Here is a 20,331-nt window from a genome sequence, read left to right as displayed (position 1 = left end):
CGTCGGCTTGGCGTGCAGGAGTCCTGGGTTTGATTCCCGGCCAAGGCACACAGGAGAAGCACCTATCTTCTTCTCCACCCCTCCCCCTCTCCTTCCTCTCTGTCTCTCTCTTCCCCTCCCACAGCCAAGGCTCCATTGGAGCAAAGTTGGCCCAGGCACTGAGGATGGCTCCGTGGCCTCTGCCTCAGGCACTAGAATGGCTCTGGTTGCAACAGAGCAGCGCCCCAGATGGGCAAAGCATTGCCCCCTGGTTGGCATGCCGGTTGGATCCCAGACGGGCGCATGCAGAGGAGTCTGTCTGACTGCCTCCCCGTTTCCAACTTCAGAAAAATACCAAAAAAAAAAAAAAAAAAAAAAAAAAATTATATATATATAATTATTTCTACCAAGGTCTACAAAGCTAACTAACAATCTTTAGAAATGGAAGTTACTTGTAAGCTGAAGATCATCTATATTGAATTTCTTCATTTATCAGTATGTCAAATTTAATGCCAAGCAACAGGACACTATTGTTTTTCTTTTTATTAGACTTAAAATAGTAAATTTTAAAGATCTGACTAGTTGCTCAAACAAAAGAGAAAGAAAAGAGAACAGACTGTGTTAAGAAAAACGTACTACAAGTCTGCTAAATATATTCCCCAAACGCTTGTCTTCCTGTTTCCTAAGCAATCACTAAAGCAGTAAGTTACTCGTATAAATGCCATCTCCTTGTTCAGACAGTAAGTTACCTTAGGGCAGAAACCAGCTATGTTTCCGTAAGAGCACACAGGAAATGGTAGGAGATCATTAATGTCCTACCCTAAACTAATAGCCAATCTACGGCTCTGGATTCATATGGCCTCGTCTCCCACTGTCTCTCAGAATGCAACATTTCAAGAGGAAAATCTGACTGAGGCTAGACATGGCAACAAGTACATTCATAAGCAGGATCCAGGTCAATAACAGGAAGGAATATTCAAATACCTGATTATTATGCAATTAAACATTAAGGATGTTTTTGAAAGACAAAATTTTTCTATATCTGAGAAATAGTGCTTTTTACTTAACAAACCTGTTTCAGGTGCTTCTTCAGTAGCTGCCTGAAGATCAAAAATATTAAGTCTCTTCCCCTTGAATATATTTTTCCTAACACTAAAAAAGAAAAAAAAAATTAATGAATATTTTTATCACTGTCAATAAAATGTTTATGAGGAAAATTTTATATAAAATATTCAATGCAGATATTAAAAATAATTCCACTGACTGACACCAGACCTTTAAACTTGAGAACCCCCTGAAGACTAGCTGAACAGAACTCCTGTAACTAAGGATGTAAAGGAGCAGCCTTGGTGATACCACCAGCAGGAGTGGTGGAGATGAGAAACAGCTGATCTCACACCCATGTGTGTCAGTTAAGAATTCAGAGGGATGACTCGGATGCAGAGGTCCTCCCTGAGAGATGATGCGTTCCAACCCCACACTGGGGCCCCCAGCCTGGACCACTAGTGCCAAGAGGAGTGCGCACAACATCTGGCTGTGAAAATCAGCCAGGATTCTGTCCAGGTGAAGGGGAGGGCTGTTAAGGAAGAAATCCCAGGCACTCTTCTTAAAAGGTCCACGCACAAACTTACTCACTGAGGAACTCACTAGCTTTGTGCTCCAGTGTCAGGGACAAATGGGGAAGAATTGAATTGTCTGGCTTCAAGTTGTAGACTAGAGTTCTCTCCAGCCCTAAAAGTGCTGGCAGGTGCCACTGTCCCTTTGCTGAGCACTCTCCAACCCAGCCTGTAGGTGCAGGCTGGTGCCACGTATGAGTCTCCATCACACTCGCTCACTCTGGTGATTCCTTGTGAACCCACGCCACCCAACATGTGCATAGAGCAAAACCTCTTCCGTCACTCACAAGCAACCAGCCTCAGCCCTTGCTATGGACTTCCAGTCAATCTCTGAGAGGTCCCAACCAAACCCTAACCAGGGAGAGGCCAGTTTTGGTGTGCCCTGTACCTCTTCTAAGTGGCCCCCAGACTGGCAATAGCGGCAGCTAGCCTCGAGCTTCAGTTCACAGCATGGCGTCTCCCAGGCACCTCCAAGCCCAGCTCACTTTGTAGGTCCTACCAAGTAGCTTTGGGATTGGATACAGGTAAGAGCTGAGCTGGGCCTCCACCAGAGCCCTACCCAAGAGGCCCTAGAACCAACACACAGCTGGCTTCTGACCACACCAGAGCACCACCCAATTAGCTCCACAAATGACACATCCAAAGGGTGGGCACAGCAGACACCAGAGCCCTGCTATAGCAAATCCCACTCCATAGGGTCAGCCCCCAAACAACAGCTCATTCACTGTAGTCATGGCCAGTGCTCACAACCAGTCAGCCTGCGGGTCAATCCCACCCATCCACTGATATGCAACAGCAATGAAGGCTTACTTACCACAGAAGGGCACACAAAACTCACACAAGGCACATTTCTGAAGCACCTGGCTCAGGTGATCAGGAAGACTATGGCCAGTGGGACTCAAAGGACAGCTACGACATAAGGCCATGCTGCCAAGACTGGGTGATGAAGCAGATCTACCTAATACACAGAAACAAACAGAGGAGGCTGCCAAAATGAAGAGACAAAAAGAACATGTCCCAAGTGAAAGAAGAGAACAAAACTTCAGACAAAGAACTAAACAAAACAGAGACAACAATCTATCAGATGCAGAGTTCAAAACACTGGTTATAAAAATGATCAGTGAACTCGGGAAAACTAGGAAAACTCAGTGAGAACTTACACAAAAAGATAAAAGCCTTAAAAAAGAACCAGTCAGAAATGAAGAATACAAAAATGGAAACAAAGACTACATTAGATGAACTCAATAGCAAATCAGATAAAGCAGAAGATCAAATCAGTGATTTGGAATATAAAATAGCAGAAAACACTCAATAGAACAGTAGAAAAAAAAATTTTTTTAAAATAGAGTATAGCTTAAGGGACCTCTTGGACAACAAGAAGCAATACAACTTTTATATCAAAAGGATACCAGAAGAGAAGGGATTGAAAACCTATTAGAAAAAATAACGACCGAAAACATCCCTATCCTGGTAAAGCCAATAGACATACAAGTCCAAGAAGCAGAGTCCCAAACAAGATTAATTCAAACAGGCACACAAATACACACATATACACACACACACACACACAACTGTTAAAATCATCATCTGTATTAAAGGCAGAAAACACTTCATGTTTATTTACAAATTATAATTATAAACAACTGCACTGATAAGCAAAACATTTCCACCTACAAACCACTTGTTCTATAATTTTAAAATAATGATTAACTTTTTTTACAGAAGTATTTTTAACTCTTAAAATTAATGTCAGAGAGGTAACTTTTTCTTGTGTATTTTAATCAACTGCTTTATGCTTTAATCCACATGTATACTTGAGTACATTTACAGGCAGATTAAAACCAGTTTATGAAATTCCTGACCAGGCAGTGGCACAGCAGATAGAGCATCGGACTGGGACACCGAGGACCCAGGTTTGAGACCCCAAGGTCACCAGCTTGAGTGCAGACTCACCAGCTTGAGCACTGGGTCGCTGTTTGAGTGTGGGGTCACAGACATGATCCCATGGTTGTTGGCTTGAGCAAGGGGTCACTCACTCTGCTGTAGCTCCCCCCTCCATCAAGGCACATATGAGAAAGCAATCAATAAACAACTAAGGTGCTGCAATGAAGAATTGCCTCTTCTCATCTGTCTCCCTTCCTGTCTGTCTGTCCCTATCCGTCCCTCTCTCTGTCTCTGTCACAAAAAAACAAACAAACACACAAACAAACAAAAAAACAAAATCAGTTTATAAAGGGAACATTAGTTTTTAAAATAATTTTGAATTATTTTCTGGATCAAATTACTTTTTCTACTAAATTAAACTGAAAAATGCAAATACCATATTAAAATTAGACAAGGTGATCTCACATCGCACATTTTTCTCTAGCGGGTTCCCAAGTATTTGTAAGCAAAGGCATTTATTTTCCAGAACCATCCTCAGTGCTTTGCATTCTTTTCCCCATCCAGCAGTCCTTCAACTTCAAGTCAAGGAACAGGATGATAGATTAAATTATCTTTACTCACAGAAAAGAGGGAATGATTCAGCAAAGTATGGAATTTGAAAAGCAAATGTTAAAGAGGAAGGGAAAGAAATGCGTGTTTGCTGTGCCCCTGCTACACATACATGTTTCTTTCCTATTCGTCAAGAAAGACATTTAAGCTAGGCTTCACTTTCAGCATTTTATAGATGGGGAAACAGACTGATGGGGCTTTGAGGGTCCCCAGTCACAGAATTAGTCAATGGTATAGTGCCAAGATTTTGAGGTAGGCCAGGGTGACTCCAAAGCCAGTGCTCTGTGACTCACACCTCTCCATCTCTAACTAAAAACATCAGCCCAGGGTGGGATTGTCTCAGGCTATCACAGCCCAAGTCAGAGCAGGTGAACCACTTAGTACCAGTGCTTCCCCTTACTCTAGAGTCCTTCAGTCATTTATGTTGTTGTTGCTATTTTTGTTTGTTTGTTCTTAGCAAGAGTGAGCGAGCGAGAGATAGAGAGAGACAGAGACAGGAGAGAGAAGAGAAACATAAACTCATAGTTGCAGCACTTTAGTTGCTCACTGAATGCTTCTCCTCATACATGCCTGGACCAGGGGGATCCAGCCGAGCCAGTAACCCCTAGCTCAAGCCAGTGACCTTGGGTTTCAAGCCAGTGACCACGGGATCATGTCAATGATCTCACACTCAAGCCAGAAACCTCAGGGTTTTGAACCTGGGTCCTCAGCATCCCAGGTCGACTCTCTATCCACTGTGCCACCACCGGTCAGGCCTTTAGTCAGCTTTCTAACAGAGTCATTACATGCACATAAACCCCTTTCTTACATTTTTAGCTTCTCCCTTGCTGCCTTCTAGTTTTTAATGATAGCTAATACCATTAAAAATCAAACTATTATATAGTATTCTGATGTAGTTGCATGGAATTATCTCAAAAATGGATTCAAAGAAGATTCAACTTAAATATTCTTGAGAAATGTTAAGTAAAACTCTAATATACATTCTAGTTTATGTCATAGCTATAAAATCACTTTAAATTAGTAATCCAAATAATCTTCCAAAGTCACTGTAACCTCTTGAACTTCCTTTAATTGCTGACTATCTTTTCTGATCTTTTTGTACAAACTAGTTACCTGTAAGAACCTAACTGAAATTGCTGAGATATTTAAAATCCATAAAATATATATCAAAAACATTCTATTACTGAGCATATCTGCTCTAAAGTTGAGTTAGTTTTTGTCAGACAATGCTAAATATCTGGTCCTCATCCCCAATTATCACTTTATGGGCTTGGGAGAAAAAACAGAAACTTTATGTAAATATAAACAGCTTTCTATTATAAAATATGTAAGGCATAGCTTAGCATTTATAAGAACTGCAAATTGCTAAATTTAAATTGATATGAACAATCTGCCATTTTTTAATGGATGTTTTTTCTTTGATGGTGGGTTATTTCTCTAGGTATGCAGAAAGATAATTAGAGAGATGAAAAGGGTATATGAACATACATAGCTAGGCATAAATCAGAATGAATATATACGCTTTTCTCAAAATGTTCATTTGTTCAGAATACAGTCAGCTCTACTTATTTTAAATCAGGTGACCTCTGTTTCCCACAGGTAGAGGTAAGGCAGGGCCCATTTTGAATTTATGTTACAGAAAAGTATAGGAATGCTAATCTAAAAACACCTTTTCCTCTCTAGGAAATGGTACACGGAGAGTAAGGAGACGGATATAAACACATCCATAGTGCTTAGATACCTAACAGCAACAATATGCACAGAGATAAAACAAACCTATACTGAAGCAAACAAAACCAAATAGACTGCAAAGTTTCAATACCTTTTTCTAAGATCCATAGTCTTCTCTTGGTCAGCATAACTGTCAGATCCTTCATCAAACTGAATCTGATGAACTGGTCTTGTACTAACTCTAGCTGTGGTGGACTTGGCAACTTTCATATCTGATATTATGTTACTGAAACTGAAATAAAAAAATCAAGTGTATTACAAATTTTACCTATGGAATAGCAGAAACCACGATTCATATCACTTAACTTTTATTTCACTTCTATGCAGTTCTACAACATAAAAAGTTACACTTAAATAAAAGGTTATGTCACATACTAACATTTGCATTCCACAGACCACTAGACTTGTTTCCTTTTTTAAAGATGGTCTTCCAGTGTGTTCATTTCAAACCTAAATCAAGTGTCACTTATGTAAAACTACCAACATCTAGAGCAGTTGATAATCAATATCTATATACTTATAACATAGATTGAAAAACTAAAGTTAAAAGTTAGCCATATTTATTTGTTCAAATACAATAAATGACTTATCTGATGGACAATCTAGTCATCTGTATTTTTCTCACTTCCTGAGATAAATCTTGCACACATGCTCACTCAAGACCACTGACTTAGACTGCTCTGCGAGACAGAGCAGCGCCACCTCTGACTTCATTTCAGCAGCAGGGGGTTTAACCTGGCATAAAGCAATGAGAGACGAGAGAAGTGGAAAATGTCAGCTAAAACTTAATATTATGGGGGAAAAGATAACAGGTCTGAAGATGATCACACTGTGCATAAAACTGGAAAATCATCTAATTGAAAAGAAATAAATCTTCTCAGAGAAACAGTCTTATTATTTATTTACTTTCAATAACATTATTGAATTTGTCATTTCTTTTTCAGGAATAAGAAATAGGTAACTTCTGAAAAGAAAAATTTAACCACTCAGTTGGTTTTTTTTTGTTTTTTTTTTGTATTTTTCTGAAGCTGGAAATGGGGAGAGACAGTCAGTCAGACTCCTGCATGCGCCCGACCGGGATCCACCCGGCATGCCCACCAGGGGGCGACGCTCTGCCCCTCCGGGGCGTCGCTCTGCTAGGACCAGAGCCACTCTATCGCCTGGAGCAGAGGCCAAAGAGCCATCCCCAGCGCCCGGGCCATCTTTGCTCCAATGGAGCTTCGGCTGCGGGAGGGGAAGAGAGAGACAGAGAGGAAGGAGAGGGGGAGGGGTGGAGAAGCAGATGGGCGCTTCCCCTGTGTGCCCTGGCCGGGAATCGAACCCAGGACTTCTGCACACCAGGCCGACGCTCTACCACTGAGCCAACCGGCCAGGGCCTCAGTTGGTTTTTTAAAAACTGTAATCTTACTTAAGTTTAAAAAAATACAAAAAACCAAATTGCTACTATTCCATTTATGAGGCACATCTTACATATAAATGAATATATCATATAGATTCCTCATCAGTTACATAAAAAAGCCTATTTTGAGAAATTGGCATTACCGACATAACTCTGATTCACTGACCTAATTTTCGGTCTTTCCCCGTCTTTCTGTGCCCTTGAGTCCTCCTCATGCTGCTGGAGCTGCCTGAGCAGCTCTGACTTGGTCATCTGCTTGTCAAATGGGAGAGAATCTGCCACAGCAGATGCGGCAGCCACCAGTTCAGGACTCAAGGACTCACTTCTGAAAAAGAAAATAAAAACAAATGAGAAAGGAAACAGAGGCCTTACTTATTAGGCCACTAGTAAAATGATTTTTTCAGAGAAAATATTTTTTGTTTAAAAAAAAAAGTATCATTCAATTTCTGACAAAAATCAACCTTTTTTTTTTTTTTTTTTAATTTTTCTGAAGTTGAAAACGGAGGCAGTCAGAGACTCCCGCATGCACCCGACCGGGATCCACCCGGCATGCCCACCAGGGGCAATGCTCTGCCCCTCTGGGGCATCGCTCTGTTACAACCAGAGCCACTCTAGCGCCTGAGGCAGAGGCCACAGAGCCATCCTCAGCACCCGGGCCAACTTTGCTCCAGTGGAGCCTTGGCTGTGGGAGAGGAAGAGAGACACAGAGAGGAAGAAGAGGGGGAGGGGTGGAGAAGCAGATGGGCGCTTCTCCTGTGTGCCCTGGCCAGGAATCGAACCCAGGACTCCTGCATGCCAGTTCAACGCTCTACCACTGAGCCAACTGGCCGGGGCCAAGAATTCTTAAATATTAGGTGTCAGTTTTATATAAACTTAAATGTGGAATGAATAGTTGCTGAAGCACAACACTAACTTAAAAATCATATTAAGGTGGAGGCACTGTATTTATCACTATAATAAAATACTGCCATTTAAACTACACCGCAGCCCTGGCCGGTTGGCTCAGCGGTAGAGCGTCGGCCTAGCGTGCGGAGGACCCGGGTTCGATTCCCGGCCAGGGCACACAGGAGAAGCGCCCATTTGCTTCTCCACCCCTCCGCCGCGCTTTCCTCTCTGTCTCTCTCTTCCCCTCCCGCAGCCAAGGCTCCATTGGAGCAAAGATGGCCCGGGCACTGGGGATGGCTCTGTGGCCTCTGCCTCAGGCGCTAGAGTGGCTCTGGTCGCAACATGGCGACGCCCAGGATGGGCAGAGCATCGCCCCCTGGTGGGCAGAGCGTCGCCCCTGGTGGGCGTGCTGGGTGGATCCCGGTCAGGCGCATGCGGGAGTCTGTCTGACTGCCTCTCCCTGTTTCCAGCTTCAGAAAAATGAAAAAAAAAAAAAATAAAATAAAAAATAAACTACACCGCAAATGCTAAAATATCACTGATTGCACTTATAATTAGTGAAATATAATACTCTTAACAAGTACAAGTAATTACAATATTTTGAGGACACCACATAAGCTCAGAGCACTGATCAAAGGAAGTCAAATAAAATAGTTATAAACAACATGCTAAAAATTTATTCTAGGTGGAATTTCTCAAGTAATTATTACAGTCTCTGTTTAACTAAAAACTGATATTTAGCCCCCATTAATTCAGTATATCCCATATGTTCTATTTAAAACACTGTTTTAGGCCCTAGCCTTTGTCTCAGTGGATAGAGCATCAGTCCAGTGCATGGACATCCCAGGTTCAATTCCCAGTCAAGGCACACAGAAGAAGTGATCATCTGCTTCTTTCTCCTCTTTCTCTCCCTCTTCCCCTCAAGCAGCCCATGGGCTCAATTGGTTCAAGCGTTGCCCAGGCACTGAAGATAGCTCCATTGGAGCACATCATCCTCAGGCACTATAAATAGCTCAGTACTTGAGCATTGGCCTAACATGGGGTTGCTGGATGCCTCTTCTTGGCACAGGCATCTCCCCTTATCTTACCTAAAAATAAGTAAATAAAATTTTAAAAAGGTTTTTAAATTTTAAATTAAAAAATTCTGCCAGGATGTACAGAGCTATGATTCAAATCTAGGATATAATTATTGTTGACCACTGCCCACTACTTCCCCACACACCTGCACTGTTAAAATGAGTATACAAGTTTGCTGCAAGTCTGTCTAGCCTTCAGAAAATTCATCAAAAGAGCAGAACAATGGACAAAATCCACATACATAAAACAGATTACTGAACAGTGATCATTAAATGATGTAAACTTTGTAAATGATATCTAATCATATATAATAGTAATTGTTTCACTTTGTAAAGTTCCACTTTACAAAAGGCTTAGCATAGGTCTCACATACCCAGTTTTTAAATGCACTTAAGATGATCTGTTTGCAGATACTTAGTTTGTAGTTTTTCTAGAACTGTTTCATGTCTCTATTTTATAAATGGATGAATATTTTACATAATCGCAAATCTATGAATCCATTTTGTTCCCTGAGACACTGGTAATAGTAAAGCATAGCATTGTCTAACATTACTCCTTTAGCTCTGCTAAATCCTGGAAGAGAAGCAATGAGGCACACAAGTCCTTCTCTGAGAGGTATCTGTCCCGCAGGGAAGGTAAATCAAACAAGTGGAAAATTAAGTAAAAATGTAGTGTTTTTTTATTTTTTTCTTTTATTTTTTTTTCTTTTTTTTTATTTTTTGCATTTTTCTGAAGCTGGAAACAGAGAGAGACAGTCAGACAGACTCCCGCATGTGCCCGACCGGGATCCACCCGGCACGCCCACCAGGGGCGATGCTCTGCCCACCAGGGGGCGATGCTCTGCCCATCCTGGGCGTCGCCATGTTGCGACCAGAGCCACTCTAGCGCCTGAGGCATAGGCCACAGAGCCATCCCCAGCGCCCGGGCCATCTTTGCTCCAATGGAGCCTTGGCTGCAGGAGGGGAAGAGAGAGACAGGGAGGAAGGCGCAGCGGAGGGGTGGAGAAGCAAATGGGCGCTTCTCCTGTGTGCCCTGGCCGGGAATCGAACCCGGGTCCTCCGCACGCTAGGCCGACGCTCTACCGCTGAGCCAACCGGCCAGGGCCTGTAGTGTTTTTTTAAAATGTTAGTGACAATATAAAAAAGAGTAGAGAGAGATAAAGGTTTTAACAGACTAATTAGTGTTCAGTCGATATATAATCTATATACACAAAGGAGAAATGGGATCAGGGACAGGAGGGTTAGGAAAAGCTTTGCAGAACCAAAGCTGTTGTTGGATTCAGAAGGCAGACAAATGTAGACAGGTAAAAAGAAAATGGATTTATCAGGCTGCAACAAAAGTATAGAGGAAGATGAATTTAGGGAAGAGTAAGTGCTCTGATTTGAATTTGAAGAAACATTTGCAAATAGACTAAAGATTTAACATTTTTATTTTCTAAAAGAAAACTTACTAGAGTTTCAAAACTTTTTTTTTTTTTTGTATTTTTCTGAGGTTGGAAACGGGGAGGCAGTCAGACAGACTCCCGCATGCGCCCGACCGGGATCCACCCGGCATGCCCACCAGGGGACGATGCTCTGCCCATCTGGGGTGCTGCTCTGTTGCAACCAGAGCCATTCTAGTGCCTGAGGCAGAGGCCATAGAGCCATCCTCAGCGCCCGGCCAACCTTGCTCCAATGGAGCCTTGGCTGTGGGAGGGGAAGAGAGAGACAGAGAGGAAGGGGGTGGGGGAGAAGCAGATGGGTGCCTCTCCTGTGTGCCCTGGCTGGGAATCGAACCCGGGACACCTGCAGGCCAGGCCGACGCTCTACCACTGAGCCAACCGGCCAGGGCCAAAACTTACTTTCAAAAAACATTCAAATTGTAATATAATTTACTTACCTCCTCTTTGGGGGACCTTTTGTATCTTTTTGAAGCCTGCCAGTTGTATCCTCCAAATTTTTACTTGGTCTTCTGCCTGGTGGCTTTGTTGTTTGCACATTCACTGTGCTTACTTCAACTTTCATGCCCTTAATAATATTTAACAAGCTTTTTTTTGTAGTCTCCTTTACACTGTCTTGGCTCTCTGCCTGCTTGGAAATCTCAGGGGTAGGAATGGACTTCCCATCTTTCTTGCTATACGTCACATTGTTAGTGCCAAAATATCTTTGGGTGTTATTTCTTGTCCTGAAAAGATGTATTAAAGAAAAATTAAAAATACAATGCAAACTAATAAAGGACTCAAAAAAACTTTTCTTTTTTTGACAGAGGGAGGGACAGGGACAGACAGACAGGAAGAGAGAAACGAGAAGCATCAATTGCAGCTCCTTAGCTGTTCAGTGATTGCTTTCTCATGTATGCCTTGATGGAGGGGGCGGGCTACAGCAGAGCAAGTGCCCTCTTGCACAAGCCAACAACCTTGGGCTCAAGCCAATGACCTTGGACTTCAAGCCAGTGACCTTTGGGCTCAAGCTAGCGACCAGGGGGTCATGTCTATGATCCTACACTTAAGCTAGTGACCCCTTCCTCAAGCTGATGACCCTGTGCTCAAGCCGGAGAAGCCCATGCTCAAGCCAGTGACCTTGGGGTTTTGAACTTGGGTCCTCCGCGTCCCAGTCCAACGCTCTACCCACTGTGCCACCACCTGGTCAGGCAAAAAACCATTTCTATGTGTTTTTAAATTTTTCAATACAAGCCCTTCCCCTTTTCGTATTATTTTTATTTTTTGACACTTTTTTTTTTTTTTTTTTTACAGAGACAGAGAGAGTCAGAGAGAGGGATAGATAGGACAGACAGACAGAACGGAAAGAGATGAGAAACATCAATCATTAGTTTTTCATTGCGACACCTTAGTTGTTAATTGATTGCTTTCTCATATGTGCCTTGACTGTGGAGCTACAGCAGACTGAGTAACCCCTTGCTTGAGCCAGCGACCTTGGGTCCAAGCTAGTGAGCTTCGCTTAAACCAGATGAGCCTGTGCTCAAACTGGTGACCTTGGGGTCTCGAACCTGGATCCTCCGCATCCCAGTCCGACGCTCTATCCACTGCGCCACTGTCTGGTCAGGCTCGTATTATTTTTTTTTTTTTTTTTTTTTTTCTTTTTTCATTTTTCTGAAGCTGGAAACAGGGAGAGACAGTCAGACAGACTCCCGCATGCGCCCGACCGGGATCCACCCGGCACGCCCACCAGGGGCGACGCTCTGCCCACCAGGGGGCGATGCTCTGCCCATCCTGGGGGTCGCCATGTTGCGACCAGAGCCACTCTAGCGCCTGAGGCAGAGGCCACAGAGCCATCCCCAGCACCCGGGCCATCTTTGCTCCAATGGAGCCTTGGCTGCGGGAGGGGAAGAGAGAGACAGGGAGGAAAGCGCGGCGAAGGGGTGGAGAAGCAAATGGGCGCTTCTCCTGTGTGCCCTGGCCAGGAATCGAACCCGGGTCCTCCGCACGCTAGGCCGACGCTCTACCGCTGAGCCAACCGGCCAGGGCTCGTATTATTTTTAAACTGAGGTATAATTGACATTTAATGTCATATTAGTTTCAGGTGTACAACATAATTAAATATTTGTATATCACCATTATAGAACTAGTGCTTTTTATGATTGTTGTTAACCATAATGACAGCAATTTAACACATATTAAACATATACTATGTGCCATGATGGCAAACCTTTTTATAAAAACTGCCCACTTTTGCAGGGCTGGTCAACCTGGTCCCTCCCGCCCCAGGTTTCATAGTGGGCGGTAGCCCGGAGCAACCAAAGGTGCAGCACCACGACTGGCCCACCAGGAAAGCTGGAACACCCACTAGTGGGCAAGAGGGACCAGGTTGACCAGCACTGCAAAAATGGGCGGTTTTTATAAAAAGGTTCGCCATCGTGGACTATGTGTCTAGTCTTATACAACATTTTTTGGGTAAATTTTTTCATATCCACGTCAACTCCATAAAGGAGGTTTTTTTTTTTTTTACAGAGTCAGAGAGAGGGACAAACAGACAGGAACGAAGAGAGATGAGAAGCATCAATCATCAGTTTTTCATTGCGACACCTTAGTTGTTCATTGATTGCTTTCTTATATGTGCCTTGACCGTGGGCCTTCAGCAGACCGAGTGACCCCTTACTCGAGCCAGTGACCTTGGGTCCTAGCTGGTGAGCTTTTTTTTTTTTACCACATGAGCCTGCGTTCAAGCTGGCAACCTCGGGGTCTGGAACCTGGGTCCTTCCGCATCCCAGTCCAATGCTCTATCCACTGCACCACCGCCTGGTCAGGCCATAAAGAAGGTATTATCCCCACTTTGCAGGTGAGGGAACTGGAAACCAGAGAAGTGAAGTAACTTCCCAAGGTCATAAAGCTCAGAGCTCACTAAGGCCTATGACACATGGATGTGCCACAAATGGGTTGCCAATGTGCTGAGTCTGATCGCCCAGTCCTTGGGATGGCTGGGAGAGGTCTAGGACTGTGGGTGTTCCCATCTGTTGCCTCCTTCCATTCACCTCAGGGTTTGGTACAAATATAATTTTTTATGTGCTTCATGACATTTAAAAAATGTTGCAAAACACTGACATGATTAATAAATTTCAATTTATTATTCTCAAATTTGGCTGACTGCCAAGGCCCTGCTCTTAATATCATATAATAATACTTCTTTAAAAAGTCATAATTAAACAACATAAAAATAAAGAAACTATTATCTAAGAAAGGTTACTTTCTTTTAAAATAATTCTGAGTGTTATGCTAATCTGGTCAACTTTCTCAGGAGCTAGGTGCCATTTAACCAATCACCATTTGTAAACTAAATCTAAAATGAAACAGAAAAAAGAATATTTTGATATCCAATATTAAAGAACTTTAAAAACTAATGACTGTGTTAGTTTCAGTAAGAGATTAGTGTATAAAAAGTCATTCATTAAGTTAGTGAATATCTACTTTGTGCTGGGCACTATACTAGGCACTGATGATATATTAGTAAATAAGAATTTTTATTGTTCCTCTCTGGAAGCAAACAGGACAGAGCACTGTTTCTCAAACTTTAAAATGCATAGGAATTTCCCTAGAAAACTTGTTAAAACACAGATTCTTTGGCAACACCAAGGAATTGTGATTCAGTAGCTTTGGGAAAGGATTTGAGAATCTGCATTTCTAACAAGTTCAAAAATAATGTTGATGGTGCCTGTCAGAGGACCACATTTGAGTAGCTGTTACTGAAATCCTTAAAATCCAAACAGTTTTATTATTCCTCTTTTACAGAAGAGACTGCTGCTGAAAGAGGTTAAGTTGATTCTTAACCTTTAGAGGTCATCTGAATCACCTGTAGCAGTGGTCCCTAACCTTTTTTGGGCCACGGACCAGTTGAATGTCAGAAAATATTTTCACAGACCGGCCTTTAGGGTGGGACGGATAAATGTATCACATGACCGAGACAAGCGTCAAGAGTGAGTCTTAGATGGATGTAACAGAGGGAATCTGGTCATTTTTAAAAAATAAAACAGGCCCTGGCCGGTTGACTCAGCAGTAGAGCGTCGGCCTGGCGTGCGGGGGACCTAGGTTCAATTCCCGGCCAGGGCACATAGGAGAAGCGCCCATTTGCTTCTCCACGCCCCCCCTCCTTCCTCTCTGTCTCTCTCTTCCCCTCCCGCAGCCAAGGCTCCATTGGAGCAAAGATGGCCCGGGCGCTGGGGATGGCTCCTTGGCCTCTGCCCCAGGCGCTAGAGTGGCTCTGGTCGTGGCAGAGCAACGCCCCGGAGGGGCAGAGCATCGCCCCCTGGTGGGCAGAGCATCGCCCTGGTGGGCGTGCCGGGTGGATCCGGGTCGGGCGCATGCGGGAGTCTGTCTGACTGTCTCTCTCCATTTCCAGCTTCAGAAAAATACAATAAATAAATAAATAAATAAATAAATAAATAAATAAATAAAACATTGTTCAGACTTAAATATAAATAAAACGGAAATAATGTTAAGTTATTTATTCTTTCTCTGTAGACTGGTAACGGTCCGCAGCCCGGGGGTTGGGGACCACTGACCTATAGAGTTCATTTAAAACTTAGATCCCTAAGATTCTTAGTTGGTAAGTTTGGAATAGGGTCCAAGGATCTGTCTGCACTCAACCAAGACCCAGGTGGGTTCTGATGCAATTGATCTCAAAGACCCTGCATCAGCCCCTGGGTTAGATACTATATATCAGGTTTTCAAAGCCAGCAAATGGTAGTGCCAGGTTAGGGACCCCTTAACAAAAAGATTAAAATGGAGACTGACCTGTGGTGGCACCATGGATAAAGTAGTGATCTGGAATGCTGAGGTCACAGGTTTGCAACCCCAGGTTTGCCAGGTCAAGGTACATATGAGAAGTAACTACTTTGAGTTGTTGCTTCCTGCTCCCTACCCACCCCATCTCTTTCTCTGTCTCTAAAATCTTAAAAAAAATAAAAAAGAAAACGGCTATTTCCAAAAATGCTGAAACAAACTATTTGAGCTGCGTATAAAAATGCCAGAAGGTAATACATCAGACACTTAAAAATTAAAATGAAAAACTCATTGCATAACTAGTATCCTCATAATCAGTACGAAGGACCCTCATTATAATATTCAACATATGATATTACTCAACTTAGGAAAACGCTCTAATTATCATTTCACATGTGAACATTAAATTAAAGTAAGGGTAAACAGAAAGGTGGCAATCAGGAAAAAGAGTATCACTTATAGCCTGTATGTCAATGTTTCCTTCCAAGATTGCTATAGTACCATGGAATGTATATTTATACCAGAAAATATCATGTATAGGAAGTAACTCCTTAACACTAAAATAATAAAACTCTAGCTCTAACCTCCCACTTGAGCGTGTCTCCGAGAGCATCTCCTCAGCACTTCAAATGCCACACATCCAAAAACACACTCAAGAATTTCTCTCGCAGACTGACTTTCCCTTTTTCACCCTTCTGTATTGAACGGGCTCTTACTATAAATAGATATTATTGTATTCCAAAAACTAGGACATGTTTTAAAAGCTTTCTCAAAGCTGTTGCTCATTCCTCTGTTAACATTAGGTGTCCTAAGCCTTCAAGGCAGCCAGCTGAGATCTTTGCTCAGACTGTCCTACACTTATCTCATCGTATGCCACATCCTGTCACTTCTGCCTGAGCAATTTTGCTCCCCCATCCAGCTACAACTTCCCGTTCTTATTGCTACCTGCTTCAGTGCTGTGCTTACCAGAGTGACCCCACATCGTACTGCACGGATTATACACAGAATTAAGTTTTCACAATCATGAGGATTCTCAGAGAACAAATACCGACATCAAATAAGCCACAACTCCTTTTCTTGCCCGGCTAACTAACTCTAACGCTTGGTCCGCCTTCAGATTATTTCAGATTTCTTTTCCAGAAAGGATGCTCTGAAACTCTCCTACAATAGTTCAGTGTCCCTCTTTGCTCACCCAGCAACTACTTTTTCAAATTAATAGAGCATTCCGTGCTAGCTATACTATCTCGGCTATTACTCTGCTTGAATCGCAGCTTTGGTGCAAGGATAAGCTAGCTCCGTGATGGCAGGATTTTAACACTAGTGCTGCCACACCGTCAGCACTTTCGACAGTAAACGACAGAATAAATGGAGGCAGAAGTGGGATCATCACAGCCTTGGGAGGCAAAAAATTAAACCTCGGCCTGGAGCCTGTGTAAAACTAGCGGAGAAGTGGTAGGAGGACGAGGCGCGGTGTGTCGCAGACAGAGCACAAGACAGCAGACCGGGAAAGTGACCGGCGCTGCTTCCCACGGACACCATGACCTTGGGCAAGTCATTTTATCTTTCTGGGATTTCCCTTTCCTCAGATGTAAAGTAAGGCAAAGGCTTCTAGGACCCCGCGGGTTACAATAGCGGCCTCAGGAAGCCGGAGAACGGTAACTGAACAGACGGCCAGGGCGCGGAGTTGCAGGAAGACCCGTGAGGCCAACGGCGCTGAAAGGCGGTACCTGAACGGTCCGTGCAGGGCCCGGAGCAGCACAATCACAGCCGCTGACGACGCCTCCGGGCCTCCCGAGCACAAAGGGAGGCGGGAAAGGGGGCAAAGGGGTAGGATCGCAGAGACCGAAGGCAACATAACCCAGAAAGAAACTGAACTGTGAACGGCACTAACGTGTCATCGATTAAACACGTCCCCTGCCTCTCTCTCTTCCGGTCCTCCGCCAGACGCGTTCCTTCCGTCATGTTCCGGGTGGACAACACAGTCCAGAAAACTGTGTTCCGAGCTCGCCGGCGGCTCCATCCTCGCGGCGACACCCCTGGAGTCCGCGATGGGGTTCAGCCAGGGCACGGAGGCCGAGGCGGGACCCAGACCCGGGAGCCAGGGCAGTGGAACGAGCGATGGGCTGTGCGAACGCTGCAGACGGCGCCAGTTAGATGAGGCGGAGAACTGACGCTGGCGGGCAGTGTTTAGGGTCAAAAAGCGCTCTCCATAGTCTTAGTAGGATCATGGCCACCAAGGAGATTTAAAAAGGAAGTTACTAGTAGGACAAGCTGCCCGATAAATTAGTATATCTTTTAAGTCTATATTCTTGAGGTAGAGTCAACACGAGATATGTGTTTTATGTTTCAGAACTGGCTTTAGAGATAAAAAGATGCAAGAGAAAGGCTCGGCAGTATCCTGCCCCAGCACAGCGGCGAACACAGACCCAGAACGCAGACGGTGGGGTGGGGCGCTCAGGTCTGGGGCGCATGCGCACGGGCCCTGCCAGGGATGCGGGCGAACGCCCTGCCGCCGAACCTCTAGCCTAGGATGCCATGCCAGCGGTTGAATGTTGTCATCCACGTTTTCCCTGTCGTTTCAAACAACAGTCAATATTGCTAGTAACATTTCTGTGATGCTAAAAGCACAGTTTACATTGAGCCGATCTTGCTCAGACTCAACTGGTCCTGATAGAACCTTTGTGACAATTCTAAACACAGTACACTTTTTTTAAATTAAAGGATAACTTAAATACAGAAAAGTGCATAAGTCGTAAAGGTTTTGATGAAAACGTGCTAAATGAATCATCACAGAGTTAATCCGCCATCTTAAAACCACCACCCAGATCAAGACAAAAATCTTACCAAGGAATACAGTATGTACTTAGTTTGATATCACTTGATATCCAGTGGAAAATCCATCCTCAGTACAATAAAGTCCATCAAAATCACACTTAATACTTTGTGATTTTTGATTTCTTATATATTCCTCAAAAAAATTTTTTTTAAGTTGGAAAAGGACTCTGAAACTTCCATCTCAGTTCTACAGTTTCTCTGGGTAAGATCCTGTCCCAATCTTCATGATCTTAATCAACTTTAAGGCAGTGCGGACTCTGTAAATTGCCCACCTGCTGTATGAAAGAGGAGAGGCTGTACCCTATATGAGTGTGCCCAGCTGAGGGTCAGAAGGCGGAGACTGAAAATTGGCCTTGCCCTACTATCTGCCCCTTCAACTAGCCTTCATTGATTAGCCTGGTTAAAGTAGCCTCCTGGCAGGGGTTGCTGTTGACCACTAATATCCTTTATCCTTTCTTCTGGAATTTTAGCTGAACACATGGCCACAGCAGCAGAGACTACATTTTCCAGCCTCCTGTGCAGATAGTTATACCTGCATCTAATCAATAGAATGTGAATAGAAGTGCTGTACCTTAAAAATATATATATTGGCATGCATTCCCCACAAAATTTTTCTTCTCCTCTTCCTAGTTGGAATACAGACAAGATGATGGGAGCTAAAGCAGTTAGGGAATGAAGAGAGAAGAGATTGCAGAGATGAGGATGACGGAACCATCCTACCTCCTTCCTCACTACCTCCTCTAGACAGTTAAAAAGAAAAAAGGAGAAAACACTTCTGTCTTATTTAAAAGTAGTTTTTGTTACAAGTAGCCTACTTTGTATCTTAACTAAGGTACCTCAAAACTTTGTTTATTTTCTACAGACTGGTTATCTTGCTCTGCGTTCCATGAAGGATTGGACTTTGCCTTATTCGCTGCTGCAATCCTAGTTCCTAGAACTGTGCCTGTCATAATAGATGTTAAAAAATATTTGGTAAATAAATTATTTCCAAGTACAAAGGAAAAAAACCAGGTGCAGATAGTTTAAGTAATTTTCACAAGTTCATACAGTTAGTAAATAGCAGAGCTAGGTTCAAACTCACAAGGAGCTAACCTTCTTGTCCATTCCGGAATACCTGAGGGTTGTTTCTGCCTTCAGTAATGCATAAAAATCACATGCGGGTGGCTGCCAGCACAGTGTATTGAGTAGCTCAGACACTGACTCAGTAGGTCTGAATCTGAGAGATTAACAAGCACCCCGGTGTAGGTGGTCCTCAGACAAAGCTTTGAGAAACACTGAAATGACCGTAGGGCTTCTTGTTTGTTTGTTTTTAAAATTATTCCTAGCTATGCATACATATAAATGAAAAGTGAAAGAATTGGTGCAGGAACAGATTATTATTTGGGGTAATAGCAAAGGCAATATGTTAAGTAAAAGGAGACAAACCCAAGAGAATGTATGATTCCACTTACCGGTATACGACAATGTAAAGAAGACAGCTATAGGAACAGAAATCAGATCAGTAATTACCAGCGGCTGGGGATGGAAGAAGGTGACTGAGTATTTAGGAGTGTGAGGAATCTTTTGGGGCTTATTGAAATACTCTGTATCTTGACTCTGTGTATGGCCTTTCACGCTTATCAAAACTCACAGGCCTGTACATCTAAAAAGTGTAAATTTTTTTTTTTTTTTTCTGAAGCTGGAAACAGGGAGAGACAGACAGACTCCCGCATGCGCCGGACAGGGATCCACCCGGCACGCCCACCAGGGGGCGATGCTCTGCCCATCCTGGGAGTCGCCATGTTGCGACCAGAGCCACTCTAGCGCCTGAGGCAGAGGCCACAGAGCCATCCCCAGCGCCCGGGCCATCTTTGCTCCAATGGAGCCTTGGCTGCGGGAGGGGAAGAGAGAGACAGAGAGGAAAGCGCGGCGGAGGGGTGGAGAAGCAAATGGGCGCTTCTCCTGTGTGCCCTGGCCGGGAATCGTAAAAAGTGTAAATTTTATGTATGCAAATGATACCTCAACAAGCCTGACTTTAACAATAAAGATAATCATTAGAGTAGTTCTCACTGGCCACAAATTAAACCACAGGAGGACAATATATATATTTTAAAAATAATAAGTCT

General features: G+C 43.5%; 1 protein-coding gene across 3 annotated transcripts in view; it reads right to left on the bottom strand.

Moving 5' to 3' along the window:
- The window catches only part of MRPS31 (mitochondrial ribosomal protein S31), a 35,733-nt gene extending 18,381 nt beyond the window's left edge, over positions 1-17,352 (bottom strand). Inside the window, exons 1-5 of one of the 3 annotated variants that reach the window (XM_066236414.1) lie at positions 17,119-17,352; positions 11,059-11,343; positions 7,385-7,540; positions 5,911-6,051; positions 1,052-1,131 (exon numbers count right to left, since the gene is read on the bottom strand). In XM_066236414.1, the coding sequence (XP_066092511.1) occupies positions 1,052-1,131; positions 5,911-6,051; positions 7,385-7,540; positions 11,059-11,343; positions 17,119-17,246 (790 nt within the window). In that variant the 5' untranslated portion in view covers positions 17,247-17,352. Of the gene's footprint in view, positions 1-1,051; positions 1,132-5,910; positions 6,052-7,384; positions 7,544-11,058; positions 11,344-17,118 lie in introns of all 3 variants that reach the window. The other 2 variants (XM_066236413.1, XM_066236415.1) reach the window with 2 other exon arrangements.
- Between the last annotated feature and the right edge of the window lie 2,979 nt (positions 17,353-20,331).

Source organism: Saccopteryx bilineata, chromosome 6, assembly GCF_036850765.1.
Source record: "Saccopteryx bilineata isolate mSacBil1 chromosome 6, mSacBil1_pri_phased_curated, whole genome shotgun sequence".
Classification (NCBI taxonomy): domain Eukaryota; kingdom Metazoa; phylum Chordata; class Mammalia; order Chiroptera; family Emballonuridae; genus Saccopteryx; species Saccopteryx bilineata.
This window is presented reverse-complemented; position numbering and strand designations above follow the sequence as displayed.